Here is a 15,889-nt window from a genome sequence, read left to right on the forward strand (position 1 = left end):
CGTTAAAAGCAGCTTCCTCTTCGTTCTTCCACTCAAAAGTGACGTCTTCTCCCGTGAGGCGAGTTAACGTTGATGCTATGCGTGCGAAGTCCGCGATAAATCGTCGATAATTTGCGCAGAGGCAAAGAAAGCGTCTGGCAGCCTTTTTATCGGTTGGCACAGGTGCAACGGCTGTGATTTTCTCAGGATTGAGACGAACACCTGCATGACTGACGACGTGACCAAGAAATGGCAGCTCTTCGTAGCAAAGGTGGCACTTCTCAGGCTTCAACGTCAATCCCACGGACCGTATGGCTCGTAAGACCACTTCAAGCCTTTCAAGGTGCTCATCAAATGTCGCGGAGAACACTGTGACATGGTCCAGATATACTAAGCAGGTTTTCCACTTTAACCCGGAAAGCACGGTATTCATAAGTCTTTGAAAGGTAGCGGGCACTGAACACAAACCGAATGGCAAGACCTTAAATTCATATAACCCATCTGGTGTCACAAAAGCGGTATTCTCGCAGTCTGTCGGGCCTACCTCGATTTGCCAATATCCGCTGCGCAAGTCCATTGAAGAAAAGTATCGAGCATGTCGAAGTCTGTCGAGAGAGTCATCTATACGAGGTAGCGGATATACGTCTTTTTTGGTGACCTGATTTCGCTTCCGGTAATCCACACAGAAGCGCAGGCTTCCGTCCTTTTTCTTAACGAGGACCACAGGCGACGCCCAGGGGCTCTGTGAAGGCTGAATGACGTCATCTTAAAGCATTCTGTCTACCTGCTGTTGTATCGCTTCGCGCTCTTTTAGAGCCACGTGATAAGGGTTCTGATGAATAGGTCTTGCCATTTCCTTGGTAATTATCCGATGCTTGGTTGGAGGCGTACGGCCAACTCTTGATGTTGTCGAAAAGCAATCTTGGTATTCAGCCAATAGCTCAGGCAGTCTGCGTCGCTCGTCTTCCGGCAAAGTAATGCTAAGGTCTAGAACAGGCGCTGAAACGAGTTTTAGCGCCTCGTCGACTACCGCCAAGCAACCTTCGGCATCTATGACATCGCCGAAGTAAGCGACAGCCGTGCCTTTTAGAAGGTGCCGGCGCTCAGCGCTAAAATTGGACAGCAGTAGGTCCGTGCGTCCAGCAGCAACTCTTACAATACCTCATGCGACAGAAATACCGTAGGTGAAAAGAAGCGAGCTTATTTGGTTTGCAACTCCTTCCGCGTAAAACTGGACAGTGGCGGCCACAGAAACAAGTGTGCACGGCCTAGGAGGGAGGACCACGTCATCATCAGTAAGACGCAGTTGGTTTGCTCGTGCCTCTGGAAAATCGGGTAAGCCCGTACTGTTGCATAAAGTAATCAAACTTTTTGGTATGTCAATGACGGCGCCATATGCTCGTAAAAAATTCATGCCAAGGATTACATCTCTGCAGCATGTGGCGATAACGACTAACGACGCAATGAAAGGACAACCTCTGATGTCCATTCTTGCTGTACATCTTCCAGAGGGTATCTATAACTGGCCACCTGCCGTTCTTATATGAGGGCCCATCCACGGTGTCTTCACTTTTCTGAGGCTGTCGGCGAGGTCCTGACTGATAATAGAAAAGTCGGCACCAGTGTCGACTAAAGCTGTCACTTGCTGGCCGTCAAGAACAATACTTAGGTCGGCAGTCACAATTTCATCCTTTTCGCGGCTTATCGGCTGTACGACGTCATGCAGTGGGGGCTTTTTTTGTCATCTTCATGGCCTGGAACCTTGCCCCCGGAGGTCGCCGCCCTCAGTTTCCTCGGTGCGGGCTAGGTGACCTTCTTTTAATAAGGTCCGCATAGGTGTGGCGGTGCGACAAAGGCGAACGCGCGGGAGACGGAGAGCGGGATCGGCGACCCAGACCATGCGGGTTAGTAGGCATTGGCTCCTTTGCAGTTGTACGGCCGTCCTCGAAGTAAGAACGGGCTCCGTAGAAGGAGGCGTCGTCGCGGCGTGGAGTGTATTCGTCATTGGCACGTCGACCTTCAAACCAAGATCGAACAGGACGAAATGAATCGCCTCGATGCCAACAATGACGGGCAATATGGCCTGCACCTTCGCAGTGAAAGCAAAGTGGACGCCTGTCGACTGTGCGCTATGCATCTGTTCTTCGTGTTGGTGGACGTCTGAGCGTCTCTCCTGGCGTCAATGCCGATGGCGTGGGTGTGGATGGCTGGTTGTATGGCTGTGGCATGGGTGGTTGCTGTAGGGTCTGCTCTTACGGCAGTGACCAAAGGGCCATTGGTGCCTGGCGGTACGGCGTCGGCGTAGCGGGTGGTGGACGACGGAGAGCGGCAGAGTAGCTCATGGGACGCTGCTCAGCATCAAGACTAGCCGTAGACAACGCTTGGCGGATTTCGTCGCGCACGAATTCAACGACCAAAGCAATGGGCGTTTCAGCAACCGGTGTCCCGAACTTCTGCAGTTCTTCGCGAACTATCACCCTAATCAAGTCTCGCAAAGAGCTCTGACTCTCAGACGTCATATCAATAGTATTAATTTGGATATTGCTCGACATGCGGTCATATTGCCTGCAGCGTTGATGAAGGGCCTGCTCGATAGCCGTAGCTTCCTTAATAAGGTCAACCACGGTACTTGGAAGGTTGCGCAGTAGCCCAGCGAAAAGCTGTTCCTTGACACCGCGCATGAGGTAACTCAACTTAGTATCTTCTGTCATGTTCGGGTTAGCTCGACGAAAGAGACGAGTCATGTCTTCGGCAAACATTGAAACGGTTTCATTAGGTTTTTGAACCCGTAGCTCCAATAACTGCTGTGCACGGTCGCGTCGATCGACATTTGCGAAGGTATCGACGAACTGCTGTCGAAAGTCAGGCCAAGTCGATAGATTGGCTTCTGTATTCTCATACCAAGTACGAGCACCATCGTCAAGGTAGAAATGGGCTCGAGAAAGCTTTTCCTGTTCCGGCCACTGATTTATCTTGGTAACACGCTCGTAGTAGTCAAGCCAGTCATCAGCGTCTTCAAGGGTGCCGCCACTAAAGCGATCAGGAACTATTGGTTGATAGATGGTCACCTGAGATGGGTGCATCGGAAAGCTACCTTAAGGCACCTGTTGGGGGCTTGCGTTCACCATTGGTCGAGGTGAGCGGTGCCTGGGAGGTTCCGGCGAGAGAGTGAGCTCTGGTGCGAGGCCCCGCAACCGTCCACTGAAACGATGCACAGGAGTTGCAATTGGTGATAATGCGTTTGGACTGGATGAACGGCTCCCAGCGGGACTGTGTCAAGAACATGACACAGTCCCGCTGGGTTGGCAGGGTTGCAGGGTTGCGATCCAGGCAGGGTTGCGATCAGGCAGGGTTGTGATCCAGCACCTCCACCAGTGTAGCGGTACAACGCGAAAAAAGCACAGGTACGCTTGAGACAGCGAAAGCAGCGTGTTCTGAACAGCTGAGCCCCAAGATTTTCCTCTTCGTTTTTTGAGTCAAGCCAGAGGCCCACTACCTAGTGTCTGCTAAATCCCCACCATCATTGTTTTCGTTTACATGTAGACACGGGTCAATATATAAGGTAAAATAATGTAGATATGTATAAGGTAAGCTAAATATACAGGTAAATCTACGTTTTGAGCAATAGTGAATTGTTCGCACTGCAGATATTAACTCAGATATTATAAACCACGCTATAGAACAACAAAGCAAGAATTGTGTGAGATAAAAGGCTGTATTTAAGGCCACGCAAACAGAAAAAAGAAAAAAAACTGCCTCAGGCTAGACTGCTATGTCAAAAAGAAATGACACATGCCTCTGTATGAGACCAACAAAGCCGCTCAATACATCAACGAGAACAAGATTACAACGAAGGGTGACGCGGCCTTGACAAAAGGGCACCATTACAGGCGTTCATAAGCCATCCATAAAACTGAATTGTTGCTCTGGCGATGAATGAAGAGATAACTGCAGTCCAGGCAAGGGCACCTCTGATAACGTAGTTCATAACAGATTATGTACTGCCAGATAGCTTCTGCTCTTGGCGTGTCTTGGGGGCCGCTGTCGGCCACCATCAAACTGGGGCTGTTGACACGATCAGAAGTACTTGCCAGGTGAGATAACGTAAGAGATTTTTTTGTTAACATTACCTGCGCAATTATCAATAAGACTGTGTAAGAGGAAGAGTAGGTGCTACAAACGCTGGTATAGGCCAGCGTTTCTGACGCTCAGGTTGGGAAGTTTGATTTGTCTGGGTATATATAGTGTAGATGATTGACCAGAGAATAGTTTTCTGGGGTGTGCATGTCCTTGTCCTGGTAAATTCTAAACCATTCCGAAAACATGACGCCAAAATCTAAGGTATATTTATCAGCAGTGATAACAGTAGATACTACGGGTTGTACAAACAAACATAGAACGTTGAAAAAATTTGGCCCCGTATCTGCATGTTACACTGCAAATGTCGTCAAAGGACGACAGATTCTTGCGTCTGGAGAGAGTGAGCAAAACGTTTATTTGATGTTCTGCACAAGAAAATGAGTGAATTGTATTCTGTAGGCGCTGCGTTGGAGTGCCTCGAGCGTGCAGCACAGGTGAACGAGCGCATCAAGTCACGTCACACGTGAGACTTGAGCACTATCTGCAGTTATCCAGGAAAACGAAGCGAAGGTGAACGAAGATTACGAACGAAGGTGAACGAAGGTGACCGAGCTTGCTGTTGGCGTGACCGAGCTTGTTGCGGTCTTGCAGAGCCAAACGAACCCACCAACGCCGCTGGCGTCGGTGGTTTTTCTGCTCTTCGTGCATAACAAGACAGCCACTCGCCAGCAAAGTACGCAGTACTGTCTTTTCTTGCTTCTTACGTACTAGAATGGTCTAAGTATACACCACCAGATAGCGTAGTAGCGTTTGAGAGCCGCGACAACAACCGGGTGACAGCGCATCCATCCCGTGTTCGCCCCGTAATAGATGGCATATTCGGTGGCGCGGGGTGCGTCCAGTGCGAACGACGCTGCGTTTCGGTGGCAGGGGAATTTCTGTCGCTGTAGAAAGCGGATGTTTCAGTGTGAACTAGGCATTAGTGTCGTACCATTTGCATTTTTCAGCGTATAGTACAAGTATCACCCTATATGGCCGGTTCAAAAGTTAACAAGGGGTGGTTACCCACAACGGGATGCACAAGCCACGTCAAAGGAGGTCCGCCCCTAAAAAGGTAAAATAAGCTATAAAAATTGCCAAAAGACAGATGATTGGTCATTCAGATGCAGTGTTTGCATGCTGGTTTTCTGGGGAGCGGATGTAAAAATAGATGTAACAGCAATAACGTTGGGTAATTTTTGGACAGCTGGCTGACTTCCATGTGACTGAATAAAATTTAGTAGAAGTAGACACTACTAAGAAACAAGAACAAAAGGTAGGGAACAAATGTGGCCACAAAATGTGTATGGTCTAGTGCATGAACGACAGTCCTGAAGCTCCATCTCTATGCATACTTTCAAACACGGAGATCCTAAGACACTGTCGTCAACTTTCTGCGCTGAAGACGTTATCGGTCGGTATTCTATAATTTTTTTCCTTTTAACAAAGCATGTTTCTAAAGCTTTTCCATAGCATTGAAAGTGTTTATCTGGGCACAACAAACAGGGAACACCCCAAAGAACATAGCACATAGCGTTCTCTCTCCTGTCATTGTCGCTCGTAGGGTTCTTGGCCAATCGGAATCGATTGGATTAGGCATTCGTGCAAGTTATGCAAAGCCTGATTTAAAACAGGAAAAAAGCATGGCATAATTTTGACAGTAGACGCAGCTGTGAATCTGCATCTAAGCTATGTGTGTAAGCGTTCGTGAAATCCATCGAGTTTCATTTTACACGACGAAGTTCACGCACGAGCGAAAAAAACTTTGTAGGTGGATCAGATTTCGACAAAGGTATAACTTCTAGCAGTGGTTTTGACAACGGTACAGCTTCTAACAGACGTGTGGCCACATCCACGAGGTGATTACCATACACGCCGTGGTCGCCCAATACCAGCTGACGCGTCATATTGCTATGCAGGTGTTTGTGTCAGTGTCGACCAGAGGACGCTACTAGCCAAAGAAGAGGTTTAGCTGTCTCGGGTTTGGAACCGACGGCGTCACACTTGCCTTATATAGGGCGTCTGCGACTGCAACTGCAACTGCTACTCTACGCGTATCATTTTGGTGGAAGTGCTGGGTAATCTCTACGAAAGTCTGACGTGGATCTCCTCAGCGGACATCACATCTGTTCCGCTGCTGTGACTACCGAAAGCCCAGTGGTCTAGTGGCTAAGGTACTCGGCTGCTGACCCGCAGGTCGCGGGTTCGAATCCCGGCTGCGGCGGCTGCATTTCCGATGGAGGCGGAAATAGTGTAGGCCCGTGTGCTCAGATTTGGGTGCACGTTAAAGAACCCCAGGTGGTCTGAATTTCCGGAGCCCTCCACTACGGCGTCTCTCATAATTATATGGTGATTTTGGGACGTTAAACCCCACATATCAATCAACTACCGAGAGTGGCACGGTCGCTCGGACACCAGTGCAATACGTCATGACTCCGCTAAGTGATCCGGGAATCTTCATCGGCACTGGCAAGGTCAACGCTAATGAGTCGCGATGAGTGTCGATGTACCAGCGCGTCGCGAACATTTGCAAGTGGGACCAACAATTATCTTGGTGAACGCGAAATTCTACCTGGGTGACACCACAAAGGCATGGTTTGAGACGCATGAAGCCGAACTCAGAAGTTGGGACCTGAGGCTACCTGATTTTATCCGGAGGTCAATCGGACGCCAAGCAGAAGTTCGGACTTTCGTGCCCATACGTCCACCGAATCGCACATTTCATAAATTTTGGACGTTCTGGCGCTTCGCCGAAAAGCCAATGACAATATGCCGGAGGCAGGCAGATAAGGTCGGACACTTTATGAATGGCATCACCGACGATGCGTTGAAATCTTGCTATTTAGGAGGTGCACAACAGGTAATTACCTCATTAAAGAGTGACGCAAATTTGATCAAGCAGAAGGCAACCGCATCGTGCATCGCTTCGACCGGCTTCTTAATACGGCTCCAGCCATGTCCTGTGACCTGCGCCATTGCACCAACTAGAACCACCAAATTTGACGCAAGCCATACGTCACGAACTTGAGTCGATGTCTCTGATCTCCCGTGATCACCATACGCGTGATGACTTCACAATCTCACTTATTTAAGCTGTTCCCCAAGAAATGGTGGCTATGCACATCCCATACACCTTTAGACCACGTCCCACCTCTACAAACCCGATCGTTGCTTCTGATGCGCCCCGAAAGTATACACGGAACGGTAAAAACCCATATGAGTGGCGAAAACTGCATGGCAGACCAATCTACTTCATGTGCTCCCGGATCGACCATATCTTTCGCCACAGCCGTAACCGCTGCAATTCCTCGTTTCAACCGTATGCTAACTATCGCTACGAACACGCATCCTGTCCTATATGGCGCCTCAAGCCCAATCATTCTATGCTGACCCTGCCACTCCTCGATTCACCAGCTGCTCGCCCTCTCCGCAGTGCCGTCAGTCTCGTTCGCCTCCATCTCGGTGACCCCCGTCCCTATTCTACTTTGGCCATTCCTCGGGAAACTAACGAATGAAGCCTCGAAATGAGGCTGCGCAAACCTCTGTTGACCCTGGCTGCTAAACGAAACGTAATCAAAGTTTTTGTTGATCATGTGCTCGTTAAAACCCTCATCGACACTGGAGCTCAGGTGTCGGTCATGCGCTCTGACCTTCGTAGCCGTCTTCGAAAAGTGCTAACGCCTGCCTGTCTATGCGAGTAGCTAACGGCAGCAAAACTGCCGTAATGGAAATGTGTACCACCCGTATCGTCGACCGCTCTAAGTTAGTTCTGTTCACTGTACTTGCACTCACGAGGTGATTCTAACAATGGATATTTTGATTGTTCATTCTGCGCTTATCGACTGCTCAACCAGTATTCTGAGGCTTGAGCTACCCCTGTGCTGTGCCGACGTCAGCGCAAATATCTAACCGCAACTTCGATCCACTAATTTTGTTCGGCTGCAACCTGACGCTGGGACTTCTGTGGCCATGTCACCGTGCCAATCACAAGAACACGGTAACTACGTCGTGTCTCCACTCTACGACGTCCTGCTCTAGCAGCATCAATATATTTTCACAGATAATGTGATAAAGAAGAAGGCTTACCAAGTGACAAAGTGTATATTAGCTGAGTGCTAAAATGGCGACTTTGCACAATAGAGTTGGAGAACATAAACTACACGTGTCATTGATATTAAGTTATCAACTTCCGTGCAGCCAGAGAAAGGTGGGTTCTCCAGCCATCAATACGCATTGGATGCAATGTTTTGACTTTTGTGGGGGTGGCGGGAACAATTGCTACTCTTGAGCTCGCAGAGGAAACTGAATTGCCCGCACAAAGCTGAGGACCTGCATTCTTCTCATGCGGGTGTTATGGCGCGCTTCGTCGCCAGGCATTATGACAATGGCAACGCCATCATTTCACATCAATAAAGTTTTAGTTGACGTCCAGCGCTCGTCTGTTTCGTTGGGCTTGTAAGGTGCAAAACTGCCCCTAAATGCATAGCAAACTAAATTCGGTAGGCATGCTTGTGCATGAGACATGACACATATATACGTAGACTCCGACCTTGTATCATGTACTCGTATTATTTTACCGTAGCAAACCTCAAACAGCAGTTAATGTTCCTACTATCAACAAGTGCATCCTTGAAGAATGATCAAATAAACTATTCATAGATACAATCTAATGAAAACTTCTTATCAAAATAATCGTTAGGCTTTTTCGGGAAGAATCGAGTCACTATTAGTTCAATGGGCTGAGGAACACTGCCGTTTCACTAAAATAAGCAATTTCGGTAAATTTTTTCAGAACGTACGAATGGTAACAGCAAATCATGGGGGCTCTTATCCAACAATTTTCTAGATGCATGTGCGATGCATGTCATCTCTATGAACGATTGCTGGCTATCAGTGAAAATGAACATATTGCGATCGATAACCGATTGTATGTAGAATATTTGAAGTGTAGAAAGTTAGTGGTGTGCGCTTTTGGCACAGTGCCGAAGCAAACTAAGCAGCTTTGTTCCACACACAAACAAGGTTACTGAGGTTCACCTGTGCATCGCATGCACACAGCTGCTTTGCTCCCTTCGCAAAAAAAACTTGAGAATCAGCGGAAACGAATCCATCTGGTAGCTACATACAGGAGCTGTGACCTAGTTTTTTCGATCATAATGTGTGTTATGTGGCTTAATCCATGTGCGCTCGCAATCAAGGTGGTGAAATTTTAGTACAGTTGATCAAGCGCATAAATTTATCTTTGACTATTTAAATTTATCATTGAGCGTAAAAGCGCGCGAGTGGTTTCAGAGCCGCACAACACTGGTTCACTCAAGTGCTGTGACGTAATGCGCTGTTATTTTCATTGCGAACAATTTTGATCCATTCTCGAGTGCACATACTTCCAGCTTTCTTCAGCTTCCTATTTAAACCGAACAATTTGCAAGCGTCAAAGCTTCGATAAAAGACAAGGGCTACGCTCTTTGTAGCAAATGACGTCACAAAAGCAATGGCAAACTGCTGGTCGCTGGCGGTGAGTGGAGTTCGTGGGCTGCGACTTCCATGGCTTACTTTCACTGGAATATTATTTTTCAGCTCATATTTAGGGGCGAAACACTATGGTCGAGGCTCCTTCATCGCCTGTTGTCCGTTATCTGCCACTGCTGATGTAAGGTACCCAATATGTGCCCGCCGTACTTTCATAGAGTAGAGAAGCATGCACCGACTATGGCACTATGCAGTTAGTCATTCTCCTGATAAGCGAGGTACCCGCTACACGTCCGTGAGCCATTATGAGCCCTCCGCGCTGTGGCTGATGTCGGGAAGCAGCGGCAAAGCTGCAACGCCAACAGCAAGCTGCTACTCCGGAGGCCAGAGTGCCGCATGCGGCGGCTCAACGTCTACGCAGACAGCAAACTACTCCGGAGACAATAGTTCGGGAAGCAGTAATTAATCGCTCCGCAGTTCCCGTTCATGAGCAGTAGGTGTTTAACGCACGGCAGCAGGCAGTACAGAGTCAAAGGTATAGTCGTCAACGTCTTGATAGGCATTCAGAAAACGATGCAATGCCTTCCCAGCAGTGTTGGTGGTAAAACGATGCAAGTTATGTCTTTACCGGTAACGCGTTACTTTTTCCGGTAACTTGGTAACCCACTTGTTAAAATTTTGTAACAGTAACAGGTAACGTACTTACGTTAACATTTTTCGGCAACGTGTTGCGTCAGGTTACTTGTTAGTTTTACATCTTCTAGGTGCCATTTTCCCCGAGCATGCCCCAACGAATTATTTTGACGCAGCGTCGGAGGGCTGCTGGCTTGCCAGGCATTGGCGAAGTTTGCGCGGGGGGAGTCGGTTATGTTTGGGGAAATCGCGGGTAGACCTACTGACTCCCTATGCGGAAGGTTGGGCTATCATCACTCTAAACCTGAGCAAGGCTGTAAAATCCGCTAAGAGAAACTGTATGTACGTGCTTTTCGTAGAAGTGAATTGCATCAGGTGAATTGCTGGCACCTGGCCTTTCTGTGTTCGGAAGACAGGCTGTCCTAAGAGAAACCACATGCGCCGGTTTACTTCAACTACGTGTTCATTGTGACGCTTGACTCAGGGGGGGGGGGGGGGGGGGGACAGCAAATAACTTTTTCGAGGGAGTGTGGCCACATAAGAAAATGTCCGCAATTTCTGGGGAAAAAGGAGCGCGCTTCCTAAGCACAACGCTGTGAACACCCACCTCATTGAAATTGACGAGTTCAGCATCGACATTTTTTTGGTCGGCGTCTTGCTTTACTTTTTTGACCAAGCTTCTAAGTCGACGGAGATCAATTACAATAAGCGGCTGTTTCTGGAATCCTGGATCATCCAGTGGACAGCTGCCAACTTCAACCATCTACAGGTGTACTGCTTATCGAGGGTCTGCCTCAACGGACTTTTGTACATCAGGAACAAAAGGTGCTGACACTGCGACAGGAAGAAAATCCGTACAAAAAATGCGAGTGGGATGCGAAACGCTCAATTTTTTTTATTGCAGGGCAAAAAAATATTCTATTTACGCGCGACCCTAATCGGCGTCTCATTGTTTCAACTAAAGCCCATTAATACCACTGCCTCACGAATACTATGGCTAAGCACGGTTTTACAGATAGCTACATGGCATACATGACAGCAATATAGTCACCTAACCATTGTTATTGCAAACGGTTGATTCTATGAGAGATCCACGTGGATCCTAGAATGAGTGGTTTAGATCGGATTTGTATTTTATATCTTACGTACGTACCCCCTAGTAGCCCTAAAAGAGACATTGTTTTCTTAGTGCCAAATTTAGACGGCGGAAAATATTGAACGCATTCCACACGGAGGGACGAAATTCAATGCCCGTTGTTCACGAACATTCACCACGATGGAACCCATAGAATTGCCTTTACAATGAAGACATTTCATGTATGAAATGTCTCCGTGACAAAAAGTAAAGTGACATTTCTTAACCTTGTAGGGTGAAAAAAAGTGTTTTTTTTTTTTTCAAAAATGTATAAGTAGGCGACATTTTATGACAATTGCTCCTCAACAGTTGCTACAAAGTTGACAAGCTGTGAGTTCTTCTTGAAACAAATATTGCTTATTTCTTTCGCGAGCGAGGTTGTTCTTTAACACCCTGTCATAAACACTCACAAAATTTTGCGGTAATTATGCAGGTTAAAGGTAACAACCAATGTTTATGCTGAGATACTTTTCCGTGACTAGGCCGTTAAAGCACTTGTATTAAGCCAACACAAGCTCTCCGTCTAAATGGGTCTTTTTCGAGGAGTTATTCTGCGCTCGCGGATAAATATTCATGGACAAAAGACGACGACAGCTGTGTATTGAAGGACATCTGGAATCACAACCGTGCAAATGCCCCCCCCCCCCCCCCCCCGGAAAAATGAAGTGCTAATGCAGCCTCCGCGATTGCTCGCAGTGCCCCAGCGGGCAATCGCGGTGGCCAAAGACCACCAGCTTTAATTTTGATGATATGCATTGAAAGTGGTGTTCGGAATCGAAACACGTTTCTTCTTTGTTTGGGTAACTGGTAACGTATTCAGCTATTTTTTTTCCTTCGGGAATGTGTAAAAAACTGTTTCCAAGAACCATAACCAACGACGCAGTAATCTACATGCACATAAAGTGAAAACTGATAAGCAAGCCGTCGTACAAGTCTGGCCTAGTCAAGAAACTAAACATTCACGCGTGGTTGAACATACCCTAGCACTCACCCCTCTACAGATATCTGCATATAAAAAAATACATCCATATATACCTCGTATTTGCCAGCTTTAGGCTAGATCCCACCGAATAATCATTGGTTTTACATTTAGTGGACCACTAAGCCACAGTAATGAAGCAAAACAAAATACAGAACTTAACAGAACATACGAGTTATGCCTAATAAAACATTGTATAAACTGCACACACGCATTGTCATTCATGTTCATGCCCGAGTGGTTGGGTGATTTAACTCCCCATTGCTTCGCGCAGTCGTCAGGATCCACTTCGGGGCGATCCGTGGATATTTTGATAAATGCGTAAGCCCAATAAGCCCCACTACTTTTTTCTGAAACTGATTAAATGCTTTGGTTACCATTCAATGCTCTATAAAATGAACTGCTGGCGTGTACGTCTGTACTGCACAACTGCACAAAGTTTCGATCAGATGAGATGCTATGTTTACACGTGCTTTGCAAGGGTGAATAGCACGTCGGTGTAGCCCTGCGCAGCTGATGCAGACGTCACCAAGGCACTGTCGGTGACGTTCAGCAAAGAGTTTGCTGTCGAGAGCTCCTTCTCCCTAGCCCAGTCGGGAAATGATTGCAGCCCGAAGACGTAGACACCGAGGGCATGTATCATGGCTGTCTCGACGAGGGAGCACAGCATGTTCATCATGAGACCCGGCTTCGCCTACAATCAGGTAGATAGACAGACACAACAATAAAAAATAGTGAGACTCTTCAACGCGGAATGATTTTTTGCAACCGGTATTTTCAAGTAGAACAAAGCGAACCTTTTGGTGACCTTCTTATGACTACTCGTAAGTGGCAGGCACTACATGAGCAATGTAAACGTGATTTCTTTTGCCTGCTTCTTAATGCCCCATGCAACCAACTGATGGCGGCATCCTAGCACCATTCTGCGAATACTACGCGATAAAACAAACACTTCCTCTCAATGAAACCTCAGTCGCTTAGAGCGCTAGCAACTTTTATTGCGATAGCAATTATATGGACACTCTCGGTTGGATGTCGCCCCCGGATATATATTTAAATAAATGAATATATATATATATATATATATATATATATATATATATATATATATATATATATATATATATGTGTGTGTGTGTGTGTGTGTGTGTGTGTGTGTGTGTGTGTGTGTGTGTGTGTGTGTGTGTGTGTGTGTGTGTGTGTGTGTGTGTGTGTGTGTGTGTGTGAAAATGCAAGAAAGAAAAGAAAATAATCCCAGAAAAAAGACTCCCGCGCGCGGAATCGAATATAGGACCTCCTCGCCGTGAATGCGAAGCGTTCCACTGAGCCACCGAAAGATATACCTCCTTCAACGCTCAAACGGCAAGCTATTCATATCCACCATTTACCGCTGTGGGCGGGCATCTGGGGGGGGGGGAGAACTATCAAGTTTTCAGCATTATCAGCAAGATGGCGCAGTGAGGGCGCGGCAGCTCTCATCTACCACGCGTACTTTGACCCGCGTAGAGAATAAGGGGGTGTACTCTCGATCGCACGCCCTTGTGGGAGAATCATACGTTTTCGCAAGCTTTTGGGTTTCGTCGGAATCATTCTGTTGTAGTAACTTGGCGCACAAAGGTCACTGCAATCGCTTCACAGCCTCCATTTGCGAAAAGGGCACGCTTTACAGACACAGAGAAGTAACAACTGAGACGCTTATTCGCGTGAGTACAACTGAGACGCTTATTCCTGTAAGTACGTTTCGTGCGTCGTTTGTGCGTGAGAAACGCGGGGAACGTTTTGGTCTGCTTGCCATTCTGCGCGTGATCTTCCAATTTGTTGCTATCGTGTCCATTGCTTCGCCTTTGTGGCAAAGCTGTGACTTTTTTATTTAAAAAAAATCAAATTCAGCATGCAGCCAAGTCCAGAGATAAATGAACAAGACGGCCTTAGCAGGTACCCACAGCAATGTTGGCTTGAACTGTTGTTGTCCCCCTGCGAAGAACCATTTCTTTCGTTTCCAAGGCGTAAGTTGTATGTTCCATATTTAATTGTAAGTTGTATTCACTGCTCGAATCCTCCCCGTGTCAAGCAATATTTTCGTGCACTTTTCTTCTTTTTGCGTGCAATACACTTACTTTAATAACATCCTCTATACTGCCCCGGGCATTCTTGTCTGCTGAATATTATTATTGTTGTCTTTAACGAAGAAAGCGAGCCCTTAAACATACACTTTTTTCATTCATTGATAGCGAGGGTCTCGTTCTGGCAGACTTGGTGCATAGAGGTAGTATGCGAGAGATTATTGGTCAGGTGCCATCTCGCAATAAGATCACGTGCTACTAGACGCCAAACAGCAAAAAGAGCGTTTCACACTCGCTGTAATGGTAACTAGTGGCGGTGACTAATGCTCCCACGTTTAAATGCACATACATGCCATGTAAAGTGGACAGAGGGATGACCTGCACCATAGCTCAGTGGTATCGTACACGTTATTTGAAAGTCGCAGGTTCAGATCCTGCTGGTAACAAGTTATTTTTTTGTCTACTTTTCTGTATTCACGCTTCAATAAGAATTGCTTCTCATAGCAACCCATATACTCTCCCCGGCATAATTGTTTGTTGGTTCTCATTATTGTGTCTAACAACAAAAAGGAGCCATTAAATTTACAATTTACTTCATTCACTGTTTAGGCATTTGTGATCGATGTCCATCAATACATTTCCTGTGAATAACATTGCATCAAAAATAAATAAATTATACATCGTGTTCATATTGGTGACGAAAAACGCTAACACCTACAGGAAACGAGGTTCGCTGGCTCAAACAAACATCGCCTCATTTAGGTCTCCGTAACCGATAACTAGACATTTTTTTTTGGTATCCTTGTTTTTTTTTTTTTAAAGACGCACCAGGAGTACACTTTGCAAAACACAATACGTGATCTGTGTTCAGCCGCTCTCTCCGATAGGAATAGTGTTGATATAGGAATAGTCTTGTATGCGATTCAGGTATTGCCTGCATTTTACGCACACATGGGATAACCAACCGCATTATTTAAATTTTGTTGCACAGCCTACTACGCAAGAATCTTTTCAAAGACAAAAATTATTTCGTGTGTAGTTGTAGGCATATTAGCGAAGGCAACCAGCAAAGAAAACAGTATGTTCGTATAAATGAGAACATCAAACATAAAATGAGCTGTTACAACTACATCACAATTGTAAAACAACCATTACTAGTTAAATGCGCCATCTGAGGAGAAATAGCTGAACACAGAATACGGTGGGCGCCAACGTCTCGGCAGCGCGACTTGTCTGGTGAAGTCTCCCCGGTGAATTCTTAGCGCCACGTACAATTCATATTCATCCGCTTCTCGTTACTAAAAGCTACCAGCTTACCCCGAATACCTCCCGCGTATCATTTGCCATTTGTGATAAACTCGCATATTCATCACAAATTCAATGTGTATGTGATAAATGGATATACCACACATGAGTGTATTGTAATATTGTGATACCCTCCAAAAATGTAGAAAATAACAGATTTCGTAATAGTAATTAAAGCTAAAATTACGCAGTCGTATTAGTACTAAT

At 46.5% G+C, this 15,889-nt stretch overlaps 1 protein-coding gene across 1 annotated transcript in view; it reads right to left on the minus strand.

Moving 5' to 3' along the window:
• The window catches only part of LOC119160862 (uncharacterized), an 89,321-nt gene that overhangs the window by 49,382 nt on the left and 24,050 nt on the right, over positions 1–15,889 (minus strand). Inside the window, exons 14-15 of the mRNA XM_075887890.1 lie at positions 12,782–13,008; positions 3,084–3,180 (exon numbers count right to left, since the gene is read on the minus strand). Coding sequence (XP_075744005.1) covers positions 3,084–3,180; positions 12,782–13,008 — 324 coding nt within the window. The remainder of the gene's footprint in view (positions 1–3,083; positions 3,181–12,781; positions 13,009–15,889) is intronic.

The sequence above is a fragment of the Rhipicephalus microplus genome, chromosome 3 (assembly GCF_043290135.1).
Source record: "Rhipicephalus microplus isolate Deutch F79 chromosome 3, USDA_Rmic, whole genome shotgun sequence".
Classification (NCBI taxonomy): domain Eukaryota; kingdom Metazoa; phylum Arthropoda; class Arachnida; order Ixodida; family Ixodidae; genus Rhipicephalus; species Rhipicephalus microplus.